Below are 14483 nucleotides of genomic sequence, written 5' to 3' on the forward strand. Positions count from 1 at the left end.
AATGAATAAAAATCAAAACTACATAGAATAAGATGTAAATGTAACTGAAATAAGGCCAACATAAAAGCATGAAAAGTTTCAATATGCCTCAAACATGGCAGAAGACCATGGAAAAGTATATATAAAAAAGTACAATGGTTTCTATGCAACCAAATGGCATTTTTTGAGCAGGCATTCCCTTTTAATGGGACATGAACACATCCTTAAATTAGATCCTTCCTTTTTAACAACAGAATAACAACAACAATCAATCATGTCAATCAAAAAATGTAAATTATTGAATCCCACAAACCTTGAAGTGAATTAACTATTAGAGAGAGAGAGAGAGAGAGAGAGAGAGAGAGAGAGAGAATGATAGGAGTGAGTGTAATTTATTAATTAAAAGGATAGTTCTTTTTCTCGCCCTCATGATGTTACAAACCTGTATAAATTTCTTTGTTTTGCTGAACCCACAAGGGGTGGCTTAATGGTTAGAAAGTTCGCCTCACACCTCCAGGGTTGTGGGTTCTATTCCCGCCTCCGCCTTGTGTGTGTGGAGTTTGCATGTTCTCCCCGTGCCTCGGGGGTTTCCTCCGGGTACTCCGGTTTCCTCCCCCGGTCCAAAGACATGCATGGTAGGTTCATTGGCATCTCTGGAAAATTGTCCGTAGTGTGTGAGTGTGCGCCCTGCGATGGGTTGGCACTCCGTCCAGGGTGTATCCTGCCTTGATGCCCGATGACGCCTGAGATAGGCACAGGCTCCCCGTGACCCGAGGTAGTTACCCGAATAAGCGGTAGAAAATGAGTGAGAGTGTGTGCTGAACCCACATGTAGATATTTTGAGGACTGTTTGTAACCAAACCGTTCACGAGCCCCATTCACTTCCATAGTGAAAAAAAAAAGAATACTATGGAAGTGAATGGGGCTCACGAATGGTTTAGTTATAAACATTCCTTAAAATATCTTCCTCTGTAGAGAAATTTATACAGGTTTCTAACATCTTGAGGGTGAGAAAATCATAAAAGATTTTTTTTTATTTTTGGGTGAACTATCCCTTTAAATTGAATGTGTGCGCGTGTGCATGCTAGAAAAGAATATGGATCTGCTTGCAGCTCTGAAGTTTTTTATATTTATATTTATGTTTTTTATATATGTGCATCCCCATAAACGATCCATACGCTTTTCACTCAAAGCCTAACAGTGAAGACCAATTATAAGTGCTATTGCAAAAAAGCTGACATTTCCACATGAACAGTGACCAACCATTTACACTACATGGCGCTTGCAAAAAATTTAATTTGATAGAACTTTGTCATTCAAATGTGAGCGATGTGGTCACATACTTCTGTTCTTCTCTTCTCATCTTGCACAAAATCCCGGTACCTGAACTTATTTATTTTTGGTGTAGCGCCTTCCATGTTTCGTCACGACTGTTAAGGTTTATTAGTTAGTGCGCGCGCGCCCTCTGCTTGCCTGATGCGTCACGTGGTTAGATTACGCTCTTGCGTGCGTTTAAAAACAGATTTAAAAACAAAATAGACAAAAAAGATAAAACAAAAACAAAAAACAAGTTATTTCGAGTCATTTAACTCAAGTCCGAGTCAAGGCTCAAGTCATGAATGTCAAGTCAAAGTCAAGTCGAATCTTTTTTTTAATATTTGTCAAGCAAGTCTCAAGTCTCAAACTTGCGACTTAAGTCTGACTCGATCAAGTCATATGACTCGAGTCCCCCATCTCTGCTCAAAACAGTCCTAATGTAGACATTTGTGGTCATTCTGGCAGTGTTTGCATGCATGCTCAGACCTCTAGGTGGAAGCAATGCACAAAAATCAGTAAACACGATGACCAGAAAGAAGAGTTCAGGTTTCTCACCAAGGCCAATACTATTGTTTTTGCTTTACACTGAATGCACTCAAATCAATAGATGAATGAGATGATAGATCAGAATCTCGTCTTTCATTTTCTGATATTTACAGGAAACAACTTAAAACACCCTTTTTTCAAGTGGGTCAAAACTATTGGAACAGGCGTGCCCTGTTAGACCGACTGTTTATGCAATTAGTACCACTGAATTCCTGCTCTTAGTTTGAGCCCTGCATTTTAAACACATTTGTTGTCATAAAGGATAAACCAGTATTAAGAGCAGAGAGCTGTCAATGGGTGAAAAACAAGTCATTGTGAGGCTACATAAGCACTGGGCATAACCAGTACAACAAACTGAAATGTCCTGGAAAAGAAAGAAACCACTGGGGTATTTACAACCAGACATTAAGCAGAGCAACAAGAAAACAACACCAGCTGATGACAGAAACTTTGTGAGAGCTGTGAAGAATAAAACTACAACAGTCAGCAACATTCCATTGTTGCTGCCAGTCAACAGGCTCGATCTTCAACCTTAAAAATTCTCTGTAAGTTCCTGGTAAGGAATTCATTCCTATTTAGGATATTACAGAGGAATTTCCAAAAAGAAATTATTATGAGAAATTTGATGTCTTTTTCTTGCAAGTGTGAAATTAACATTTTCATTCTATCATCCAAATGATTTTTTTTGTCTTATTATGTTTACAAATGTATGCATAATGAATTAGACATAAGTCTCGTTTTTATAAATAAATGTAAACCATTCCATTTTAAAACAATACATGCTTTTTTCTATTTTGATATCCTGTTCATCTCACCTTATCTGTAAGCTGAATTCACATGGTACATGATGAACTTTCATCTAGACTTTGTCCCTGATCTAAAGTTAGGCTTGGTTTCTCTGAAATATCCCTTATCAATGTACCATCATTCACCTAATGTCCAAATAACCCTGAAATAACTAGTTAACTATTGACAAACTCCTGTTATGAATGAAGTGCTTCATTGCCGTTATATTTCTGGAAAGTAGCTGATAAGACTTTAGGAGTGACTGGGACTATGTGTGTTCACGTACTGAGCTTAACCTTTGGCATTCCCATCAATATTCAACAGTAGCAAAGAGTAGAAAAATAATCCTATCTTAAATGTAACATATAAATGATTTGAATATTAAAACTTCAGGTGAATTCTGAGAGTAAACTTTAGCACTCTTATATATACTCTTATAGATTAATATGTTGTTAATGATTCAATTATAAAATGTTACATACCTTTAAGTTTTCTAATGTGATCATTACAACTGTACATAGTTTACACTTCTAGGGTCTCAGATTTATTCCATGTATTTTTTTTTCTTAATAGTTATTAACTATTAAGGCTTATCACAAAAGATACGTTGTTCCCTGACCGGGAATCGAACCCGGGCCGCGGCGGTGAGAGCGCCGAATCCTAACCACTAGACCACCAGGGACATGCTATTACACAGTGCAATAGCACTGAATATACATACTATTAATACAATGCCTGAATACTCTTAATTATAAAGATAATTTTGCAAAGATTTTAAATACATTACAGTAGTAATAAGCAAATAATTCTCGATTTGCCATTCACTGTCATAGTAAAAAGCCAGGACTCACTTCCATGGACCAAAACAAAGACAGACAAGGCGGCCAGTCTGGTTTGAGCCAGTTTTCGGAAAAAAAGACGAGTACATGTCGAGTGACGTCACTGCGCTGTATAAAAGGCGCTCGGACCTGAAGTTCAGACAGCATTGCGGTATTGTAACTGGCCGTGGACGGTTTTTGCCACCCAAACCTTTTCAAATGGGCCCCGTCGCCTAGCGTTTTCTCCCCAAAAGCCTCCGACTGAGTTGCATAGAGTGCTATAAAACATCAGCACAAACAAGAAGGTGAGTCTGGATCAAATCTTGAGCATGTCTTTTGTTTTTCTGAGAGATGTCAACTATGAATTGTGAGGGTGGGAGTCGTGAGACGCTGTTGTTTTTCTTTCTCCCTCTCTCTTTCTCTCGGTATGCTAGCTATCTTGGGTAGCGGATTTTCTTCTTATAACCCACCAGAGATCACGATTGTTGTAAAAGAAACAACTACCTGGTTTAAGTGTAAGCGGTTTCATTATAAATGCCCACTTTGTTTATTTCCCTGTTATGTTTTCCTCATTTTATTCTCTCTAATGTAGCTAAAGGGAGTTATTAAAAGTAGCTGGTAGTAGTATTAAAAGTAGCTCAAAACGTTTTGGTGTTGGGCTACCAATCAGAAGGTTGTGAGTTCGATCCCAGGTCCACCAAGCTGCCCGTATTGGGCCCCTGAGCAAAGGAACGTAACCCTCAATTACTCAGTTTTATATATATGAAAAAGAGATAATGTGAAAACCGGACAGTGTTTTGAGTATGTTCAGTAGAAATAAAGCTAAACAGTTGTTTTACGAATCTGACCAGCTCAGTTCAGGACCAGGCTTCAATACAATGTTTGGTTTAATAGAAAAAATATATAAAAATAAAAGCTAAGTATCGCGACCGTCAAAAAGTCTTCGTATTGTGTGATGTCATTTAAATACCTCTGTTTACAGTGTTTGCATGTAGAGAGTTGTATCCAGCTGTTGGTTAGGGGGTTTCTTGTGTATATTATCCTTATTCATTTAACTGTTTTTAGGTTACCATCTAAGGCACGTGTGAGCAAGTGTGAAGCATGGCAGCAATCCCAGCTGGCGGATCTCTTGTAGCCACCCATGACTATTACCGGAGTAAGAACCCTAACATAAAGCACTGATCTACGTGTAAACTTGCTTACAGTTGACTGGGAGGTAATTTTGAGAACATTCTGTTCATGAGTGCATCTGTCTGTTCTCAGGGCGCCTTGGCTCTACATCAAGTAGCAGCTCGTGTGGCAGCTCGGAATATGTTGGGGAGGTTATTCCTCATCACCCAGGTGTGTGTTTCATCAGCTCACTGATCATTTTCAGAGCCTTCAGACATATCATAGCTATTTGGAAGCGTAGAGATCTGATCAATACACTGCTTGGAGGTTTGTTTTGTAATGTTGTGAAATTGACACATTGGATTCACTAATGCGGTCGTTAGGCAGGATGTGATAGTTTTTCAGGTTTTGCGAGTTTCAGTACACCAACACATTTAATGATTTGAACAATTTTCCAGGCCTGCCCAAGCAAGACTCTGGTCACTGGTGGTCGAGCTTCTTCTTTGGGAAGCAGCCGGGTATGGGCTCCTTGGCTGAAGAGGCTCAGCAGAAGTGAGTCAAAAACTTTTGTAAAAGAGTTTTGTAAATCTTGTGAAATGATTTTGTCTTCACAGTCTCTGCTTTGTTTCCTGTGCAGTTCAGGGCTGAGCGTGACCGATGGGCATGTGATGTGTATTGCTCGGGATATGGTGAAGAGGCAGGCCAGCGAGAGTAGTGATGCTGGGAAGTCGGAGGTGGGGAGTTCCCATTCCTAAATCCAGCTTGGGGGACCAACGCTAGGGGACGGGAAATGGCCCCTATTTTGATTTTGGTTATTTTATTTTATGTGTAGAATAGTTGCTATTTAGTTTTTCATAACCATTATTTTGTTAGGCTTACAATTAAAATGAAGGTATTAAATATGTGTTTTGTATGTTTTTACACATCTGTGACACTGTTTTTGTTACTACTTTTCACTGTCACCGTGTTCACAGAAACAATAAAAAATTGAAGTAGCCAAAACGTTTAGTGAATTTTCTTGCCTATTATGAGTGTTGAATGTGTACACTTGTTGAATGTCTACAAAGGTTTCTTGTTTATTAAATACTATGGTACACGTGCAACAATGCAGTAATACTTGTATCATGTTTATTATTCGTTTATTCCTGAAGTATAAGCCTATTCTGGCTTGTTAACTGTTTTTCACATATCATTCCAGTAAACTTAGTAATAACCCTTCAACATGTTGCTTTAGAGTCTGAAGGACAGTCATCCTTTTTTCTTGCCATGCTTGTAGAGCTGGTCTGGAGAAGTTACGTAACTTGTTAATTCAGCTTGAGGGTCTTCTGTGTACATTCCATTGTGGAAACTTGCTTTCCAATCACATTGCACGCTCGGCACAAACGGGAGTGAAGCTTTTGGAAAAGCAAACAAGTCTAAAGGGTGATTCAATTGAATGAGCAGGAAGTCCACAAATGCTGATCCTCACTGTGATATAATTATGACATGGAAAAGGTCTGAGTTCATTTCACATAAAGCTTTTACAGCTGGAACTCTACCTCACCATTTATCCATTTATAGGGTATTGAACATGGCTCCCAAAACGTTTTTTGTTTTTTTTCTTATCTCTAATGTGTGCGTATTTTCTGGGTCACTGAGCTCTGTGATTTTGGTGTTCATGGAAAGGGCTTTGTCTAGTGCGCTGACTCTATCCTTTTCTTTCAGTCCCTCTTCTGCTGTGCTTGGCAACAGGTCTGTGAGTGAGAGCAGACAAAGCTCTGACTGGACACTGAGGAATCCCTACAATAAGGGTTAAGGAGAAGACAAGAGATGTTCTTTAGCATGTTGGGGGAAATTATTAGGGGAATGCATCATGCCACAAAACAACTGCAGGTCCATTCTTTTTTTTCTGCAGAACTATTTAACATTATTGTATCATCCTGGATAAGTGAAATGGTGTAATATTTCCACATGGAAAGAGCTGCTAGGAAACAGGGAGATCAGCAGGTCTTTAAACCTAGTCTTTAAACCCAACATGTATGGTTTCAAAAGGGAAAAGGAAATGATTTGGCTCTGGGAATGTTACGTGTCGTCTCTAGGCAAGTTCTTGTTCAGATGTTTTATTTGATCACATGATCATCAGATTTTATCCTTTTGGATGAGCTGAGTCTGGATAATGGAGTTTTCCAAACCAAACTTAATACCCATCGTCTTTGCTCCTGTTCTGAAAAACCTGCAGAGATAGAAAGCACAAAGTTCCATCATAGAAATTACTGCAAAAAAGTGGGAAACAATCTGGACTATAGGTGAATTGATCTAATATTTCCCATCATTTTATTCAGGTAGTTATCTAACCATCCAGTCACATGACAGAAAATCATGCAGGCAAAGCTCAGGAGCTTCATTTAATGTTCACATCAAACGTGCTCAAAATAACGTGATCCCATTGATTTTAACTGTAGCGTGGGTGTTTGCCAGATGAGCTGGTCTGAGCATTTCAGAAACTGCTGATTGTCTGGGATTTTCACTCACAACATGTGACTCCAGGTGGTGGAAATAGTGACTCAAGTAGTTTAGGCTCTGGGTTGTTGATCACCCAGCACTGCCAAGCTGCCAATGTTGGGCCCTTGAGCAAGGCCCTTTACCCTCTCTGCTCAACCCAAATTGAGAAATGTGCAGAAATAATTTCACTGTGCCATAATGTATTTGTGACAAGTAAAGGATGCTGCTTCTGCTGCCATCACAGGATACTGTGTGTATATATACACGTATGCACAGTCACACTGTGGGTCAATTGAAACCAATCTGCCTACTTGCACGGGAGAACATTGACAAAGCCGGGATAACACCAGTAACTTTGAAGCTATGATGTGCCACTATGCACACACTTAGATCAAGTGTTTCTATGTATTTTTAAAAGAAGCAACATGGTATGCCCATAATGGGTTTGTGCATATTCAACTATATTCAAGATATTTTCATTTTACATATTTATTTATTTATTATTTGCTTTGACGATACAGATGACAGATGTCTGTTTAAATCTAACACCCAGGATTCATGCCTTGTGTTTACTGTACCTCGGTGTGAGGAGGCAGTTTTCCAGACAGTCTCTTGCCTTTGTCTTGCTTGTGACAGACTACCAGGGAACGTGTACGCAGGCTGTAATTTGTTGGTAGGACTGATATCTTTGGGCAAAAACATAAACATAAGTCAGTATGCAGTGTTAGTTCATTACATTTCACTCCATGTCAACATGCTTTTTGCAAAATCCATGCCAGATCTTGTTCAGTTTATTATTTCACTGCATCTAACTTCAATTCTACATGAGATACATGCAAACAGAACACTATGTACTGTTTGTCTTGGAATGGCAGCCAGGCAAAAGTGCAGCTTGAGGAAAACCTTATTCTATTATGGGTTGCCAGATTATCTGTTATGCAGTATGACTATTTTAATAGATTGAAATTCATTGCCTTGACATTATTTAAGTTGGCAAAGTTAATGTTCGCTTTAATTGGGAAAGGTTTTAATCCTAGCTATGGAGGGATACAAGTCAAACAAGGCAACCATGCCTCTAGCCAAACATAGGTTAAAAATAGCACTGCACTTACTCTGGTAAAAGTGATTCCTTGCCAGCAGACAAGCAGCAGAGTTCACACTGCTCATGGTCTCAGTATAGTTGTACAAAATTTGGAAAGACCAAAATCACCTTTTGGAACATAAGAGAAAGAAGGAAAAAAATTGTGCAATGTTTTTCCAGTAGAAGAACGACTTTTATCTTTCCTCAGTTAAAAGTAAAAGTAGTTTGTCCTAATTACGCTTGAGTGAAAACTTTCCTCACTTAACTGAACTTAAGAAAATGATCTAACAAAAATTTCAACACATCTGTGTCCACAGTATAACTGTCAATGCAGCAGTAGACATTTTTCTGTAAAAGCATCAAAACATTGGACCGAGAAAGCATTAACTATTATTATTATTATTATTATTATTATTATTATTATTATTATTATTATTATTATTATTATTATTATTATCAAGAAAATGGGTGGACTGTCTTACAACTGAACCGGTGCAAACATGTAGAAATGAGATCATCTACACAGAAAAGGGAATATTTTAACCCAATGTTTATCCCTGGCAAAGTGCACAAAGGACAAGTTCCACTACACAGAAACCCAAACCCAGGCAATGCTAAAAAAAGAATTATTGTTGACATATAAAATAAACCCGTTGATTCTAGATTCTTATCATAAGTGTGTCAAAGGGCAGCTGAAGCTCGTTCCCCTCCCACCAGTTGCAGCACAGTTAAACAGGGAATAATACACAGTTCATCCAAAACAAAAGGGGAGTTTCTAGTTTTGAATGTGGTTTCCATGAACACATTTTGTTTGCTTTCACACTGATTATTATTGGGTTTGTATAGTTATTATATATAGTTTATTTGATTTCTCATTTGAATTGAACAATTTTTATATATCTTAAAAGCTCAAAACCAAATAAACTTATCATCTTTATTCTAAAAATATTAATGAAATCTCCTCTGTTTCTGCTTTGATCCTGAACTTGGTTTATTGTCACATGAACTCTGTGTTTTTTTGTGGGTTTCCTCCTGGCTTTCTGGTTTCTTCTTACATCCCAGAAGCATGCAGACTGGCATATTGTCTATGTATGAATGAGATCGATTGATACTAGAGAGAGAGAGAGAGAGAGAGAGAGAGAGAGAGAGAGAGAGAGAGAGAGAGAGAGAGAGAGAGAGAGAGAGAGAGAGAGAGAGAGAGAGAGAGAGAGCGTGTGTGATGTGTGTGTGTTTGTGTGTCTGTGTGTGTGTTTGTGTGTGTGATGTTTGTATAGGATAGAGTGATTAGTGAAAATGAATGATAATATTGATGAAATGTTGATGGAAAACTTTTTCATTTTAGATTATTTACATTTATTTAGGTAATTTTAAAGTTACATAAGCAAAACTAGTCCATTATGAGACCCTCTTCTATTAAGAACCTTTCACGTTATTACTGCAAATAAAAAAAGATCTTGTTCAGAGCATTGTGGTTATTCTTAATGATACCTTTATGTCAGATGACCTCAAAGAACATTGTTTTCACCACATTATAGTAAGACTTGATCTATCTACTCAACAAAGTGCTTTGTTTGTGTTTAAACATTAAAATGCATACTGGGTATTGTTCTGTGATGTTGTGGATGTTGTGTCACATCTCCAAAGGACACCTGCTCAGGGAGAATGCATTTGACTTCAATTGAGTAGGTTTAACAGTAATGACACACTTTTTTACCCTCATCAGTAAGCTTCAGGTGCTTTTGTTGCTCTTACTCCTGTAACTCATTTTACATGTTTTCTCAGAGCAGTGACTTCTCTCTGACAGGAAAGAACTGATAACCCTGTCTGTTTATGATCTGTTCATAATAATCTCCACATGTTTCTCCAGCAGGATGTTTCTTTTTCTTCTACTGTGTTATTCATTCATTATACCACCATGCTTGCTTTTAGACAGTTAACTAAGATAATTGGTTACTTGTTTTAGCATTTAGCCCACTCACTGTGTGATCCACTTGACCTATGGAGTTCTTCAGGCTAAACTTCTAAATATAACCAGAGAGATCATATAGTCCTACCTCTGAAGAATGTACAATATAATTTGCTTGAGTAAAATGTAAGTGCCAGTTAAAGGCTTTTGAAAACATAGAGTTATTTTTTTTTTACAGTTTGTGAGCCCTCCTCTACCCTTTAGTAAGGGTGAAAGCATGGTGTAGCATTCGTAGCTCATCTCTGACACTAACATGGTGGTGTGTATTGGGCTGGTATGAGTGTATCAGGTGCAGCAGGCAGTGCTGCTGGGGTGTTTAACCCAATATTTTTAACTTGTAGATGATTCTCAAACCAACAGCCACACTGAGGTATTTAAATTTCCCAGCAGTGCTGTTGTACATAAAATGTCGTATACTGTAGTTTGGACACAGTAAAACAGCAAATGGCTGTACAGTGTACTTACAAAAACAAAATAAAGATTGTTATCTCCAGCTTAGTTCACATGGTGAAATAATTTTATTGGTGCTGTTGTATCAACCACTCAGCATGTGATACATGACAATTTCTAAACATCAGCTCTACAATCACAAGTTCAGGAATTTATCACTTGTTGTGCATCCTTGTGTTGTTTAAAACATCTTCTGTAGGAGACGCTGCTAACATCTCACGGTGAAACAACAGACAATATTAGATGACGTTGCTCTTGGATTTTTTTTGCAACTATGTGGAATAAAGCGTGGACTTTTTGTGCAAAAAGTGTGGAAGGTTGGAAGAACCATGTAAGGTATAAAAATAACCTTTTATCAATGGTAAATTTCAGATGATTTGGAAATGCTGTCAGTCAATACTGGTGTAAGACCTAATATTGTGTAATATCTTTCTTTTTTTTGGACATGTAAATACTGAGAATGTAGCTTTTGGCTTGGGACATGGTTTTATTGTTACAATTATCACTAAGCCATCACAATCCAACCTAAAGTGCACTAAAGAGGGAATTAACCTTACAGGATATTTGAGACATAAGTAAAAATGTCTTATATTAATGTATTTTATTGCTTGAAGGAGCAACGGTGAAATGCTAACAAAAAGTGTAGAGACAGCTTTAGTCTTGTTCATGGTCTATGATCTGATAAAAAAAGATTTTTTACATATTGAGAAAAACCTGAAGCCCTTTATGCTGTGATGTTTTTTATGAACCACACATACAATTTTGACAAACTATTAGATAGATAGATAGATAGATAGATAGATAGATAGATAGATAGATAGATAGATAGATAGATAGATTGATAGATAGATAGATAGATAGTCATACCTTTTTTGCATGTAGCCTTTCCTTGGAGTCAACAATCCCTGTTAAGTAGGTTGACTGCTTCCTGCATATTATGAAGCATAGATGCTACTGCAGGGAAATGAACCAACATGACAAGTCACCAGGATCTTTATATAGACCCCTTCACCTCAGGAATCCTCCAGATGCCAGACACCCCAGCACTGCTGAGCGATTGGTTGAGGAACTGAGGCCGCCCCTATTTGCTTGCTTGACATTGTCTCAAACTTTGGGGGTGGCATGATCAAGGCCTAAGAACTAATGTTCCTGTTTTAAGTTAAGTTTGAAATGTTAAAAAAGACAAACTTGTAATATTTTGCGCCCCTCCCTTCCTATCAGTGGAAGTGTGTGTCCTAAGAGAGATGTCTGCTTCCTCCTGATTAGTGAAGTGTGCATCAATGTGAAATAGTGCTGAGTCAAAGTCATATTATAAAGCAGAAGTTCATATTAAGAAATCAAGAACAGCAGACATAGAGGATTGAGGGGATATAAATTTGCCACTTAATCAGCATGTCTGTCTGGTGACAAGTTATCAGATGATAGATTTGCTTTTTTTAGACTTTGGTCCAGTAGTAAAGCTTATTCACAGCTTACTGAATAATCAATTCATGTGCAAAGTTGCTGAAGGTTACAGGACTTTAAATGACAGAAGCCTTCTGAGACTCTGAATTTCCTGGCAAGCCCCCAGAGTGCTGTGACCTTAATCTGCTACATAATAAAAGCTGACATCATCCAGGAAAAAAAGACACACAGGGCAAAGAGAGCATTGCTTGAAACAGGGTTCTAATTATCTGTGATATGCTAATCACAAGAACTCTGACACCTTACAGCTGAAGTTGTAGTAATCTCACAGCTACATCACACTCACTAACTGTAGTAATGAGCTCAAGTCAAATCAGGTGACTACATTTGTTCACCTTTGTATCACCTTATTTCACCTTGTACTGTATCACTTTAATCATCACAGAAAGAAATGTCTTCTAAAATATCTGGTAGCTTAGCTAAACACATCCAGCAACTAGCAACACTGCTCAGGCTTTTTCTGGTGTACTTTTGATCACTCCTGTACATTTGTACAGCACAATTTATACAATTCATTCACCAGCATTTAGTTAATGAGCAAATAAAATACATGATTTACATGATTTGTGCTTTAGGTTGTTATCATGCTGGAAGGTTTCATCTTCAGTTGTTCAACAGAGGCCTGCAGGGTTTGTGTCAAAATACAATCACATCTGGTGCTATTCATAATTCCAGTCTCAGGGAGGTTTTTTGCCATCATCACCTCTGGCATTTATTTCAGAATATGTATATTCCTGTATAACTGTTTGGCAACAATTATTTGAATTGAATTCCTTCTACCTTTATTAGAGCCCCAGTCCCAGCTTAAGATAACATAATGCTGCCATCACCATGCTTCACTGTGGATGTGGTGTTCTTTGATTCATAAGCTGCCTTGTTTTTGTTTTTGTTTTTGTCAGAAATATATTTCAAAATTATAGACAATAAGTTCAACCATGGACTCATCAGACCATAAAACATTTTAAATAAAACCTCCTTGACGTTTTCCTATTTTCGTTTCATCAGCTTTCTGAGGGATCATATACAGGATCTCTTTACTGATGACAAAGGAAGAGCCGATTGAAGAGGATATTATTAATGTGGATAATTCTAAGCACACTACATCCTATTATAAAAGTTTATGCACACTTGTACAACTAGTTTATTGTAGGTGTTTTTATTTTTTATTTTTGCTTACTCTGTTTTTTCCAATTAAGTTTTTTGGTTGCTTTATCACATTAAAGATAGAAAAATATCTGGCATGATCTGAAATGATAATACTTTTTTACTTCATCTTGATCACCTTCTCATGACTTCATAGCTGACTGATAACAACCATGTTCATATATTTATTCTAATAACCTTTCATCCATAGAAAGATGACATCTGATCATAGAAACCATATTTCCTTTATAATTTTACACTGAATTCTCACATAAAGACCAGCAGAAGAAAACATCAGCAAGAAACTTTGCTTGTGCAAGTTTCAGGAAGTGTCTGCAAAACCTTCTCTTTTTTTGCATGTTCTGCATATTTTTAAATATTATTTTGGCTTAAAAAATAAATAAAAATAATTTAAAAAAACAACAATAAAAAATTTAAATCAAATGACAAACAGATGCAGAGAGGTCGACAACTAAACACACAGCCTCTCTCACACAAGGCATTCCGATACAATAGAGAAATAGACACAGAATAATATCAAAACATTTTGTTCAGGGTGACAAACACTAGTGATAAAATCAGCATGATGTTTACATATAATAACTCTTTACACATTGAAACTACACAAACTGCATCAACTACACAAACATTTGTGCTCAACAGGAACCAACATGGCATAAGAGAACACACCTAAATAAAGGTTAGGCAAACATGTAGACACTCAGACAAATAAAACTGATGTTTTTTTTTTTTTTTTTTATCAATGTTCACATGCCCTTAAAATACCTGATTTATCGGCCCTTGGCAGAGAGGGCTTTACCCTGGGTTTGAACCTGAGCTGGTCAATTTCAACATATGTCAGCACTGTTCTTTATACTTCATCACACAAGCTCTGCATGATCATGAACACACTCCGAACCTGCAAGCAATGACATTTTGGTGCACTAAAGTGGGTATAAAAAACATAAAGTGAAATGCAAATTTTCAGCATGAAGAGACTTTACAGAAAACTTTAAAATCTCTTACTTTAAAATCTAATATTTATTATATATTATTTCTGTTCTGGTATCAACCAAGTACCTTTAACATATTCATTGCCAAGACATACAGATGAGGGACAAATTAAATTATAATCTGGTGTGGTTTGGGTCCAAAGCAATAGTCACCATGTAATATAATCTTTTGTTAGAGTTCTTCTGACTCATCATCCATGAAAAAACATTTCTGTCTTGATGGAAGTAGTCTCATTGCTTCCATCCAGAGGGCATGAAGGATCACCGCATGGTTTGATCCTTCAATCCTATGAGCCCCACTGAAAGTATTGTGACAATAAGACCAGTGC

At 37.3% G+C, this 14483-nt stretch overlaps 1 protein-coding gene, 1 long non-coding RNA gene and 1 other non-coding gene across 3 annotated transcripts; 1 reads left to right on the forward strand and 2 right to left on the reverse strand.

Annotated features, from left to right (window-relative positions):
- Positions 1 to 3238: 3238 nt before the first annotated feature.
- trnae-cuc (transfer RNA glutamic acid (anticodon CUC)) lies at positions 3239 to 3310 on the reverse strand. Its single transcript has one exon. It is a non-coding gene; the product is annotated as a tRNA-Glu (tRNA).
- A 283-nt stretch (positions 3311 to 3593) lies between these two features.
- Positions 3594 to 5558, forward strand: ppdpfb (pancreatic progenitor cell differentiation and proliferation factor b). Its single transcript, XM_060893933.1, has 5 exons — positions 3594 to 3751; positions 4512 to 4602; positions 4710 to 4787; positions 5015 to 5108; positions 5194 to 5558. The coding sequence occupies exons 2-5, from the start codon at positions 4548 to 4550 to the stop codon at positions 5309 to 5311; spliced, it is 345 nt and encodes a 114-aa protein (XP_060749916.1). The 5' UTR covers positions 3594 to 3751; positions 4512 to 4547; the 3' UTR covers positions 5312 to 5558.
- A 104-nt stretch (positions 5559 to 5662) lies between these two features.
- LOC132862086 (uncharacterized) lies at positions 5663 to 11640 on the reverse strand. The gene is made up of 4 exons (XR_009649992.1): positions 11402 to 11640; positions 8150 to 8247; positions 7616 to 7723; positions 5663 to 6768 (listed from the first exon to the last, which is right to left on the reverse strand). It is a non-coding gene; the product is annotated as an uncharacterized LOC132862086 (long non-coding RNA).
- Between the last annotated feature and the right edge of the window lie 2843 nt (positions 11641 to 14483).

Source organism: Tachysurus vachellii, chromosome 19, assembly GCF_030014155.1.
Source record: "Tachysurus vachellii isolate PV-2020 chromosome 19, HZAU_Pvac_v1, whole genome shotgun sequence".
NCBI classification, from domain to species: Eukaryota; Metazoa; Chordata; class Actinopteri; order Siluriformes; family Bagridae; genus Tachysurus; species Tachysurus vachellii.

Bases quoted from the DNA above. Each gene is read 5' to 3' on its own strand.
- ppdpfb (XM_060893933.1), top strand. From the start codon at position 4,548: ATGGCAGCAATCCCAGCTGGCGGATCTCTTGTAGCCACCCATGACTAT. The intron at 4,603-4,709 runs GTAAGAACCCTA...GTCTGTTCTCAG, and splicing joins CACCCATGACTATTACCGGA to GGCGCCTTGGCTCTACATCA. The intron at 4,788-5,014 runs GTGTGTGTTTCA...ACAATTTTCCAG, and splicing joins GGTTATTCCTCATCACCCAG to GCCTGCCCAAGCAAGACTCT.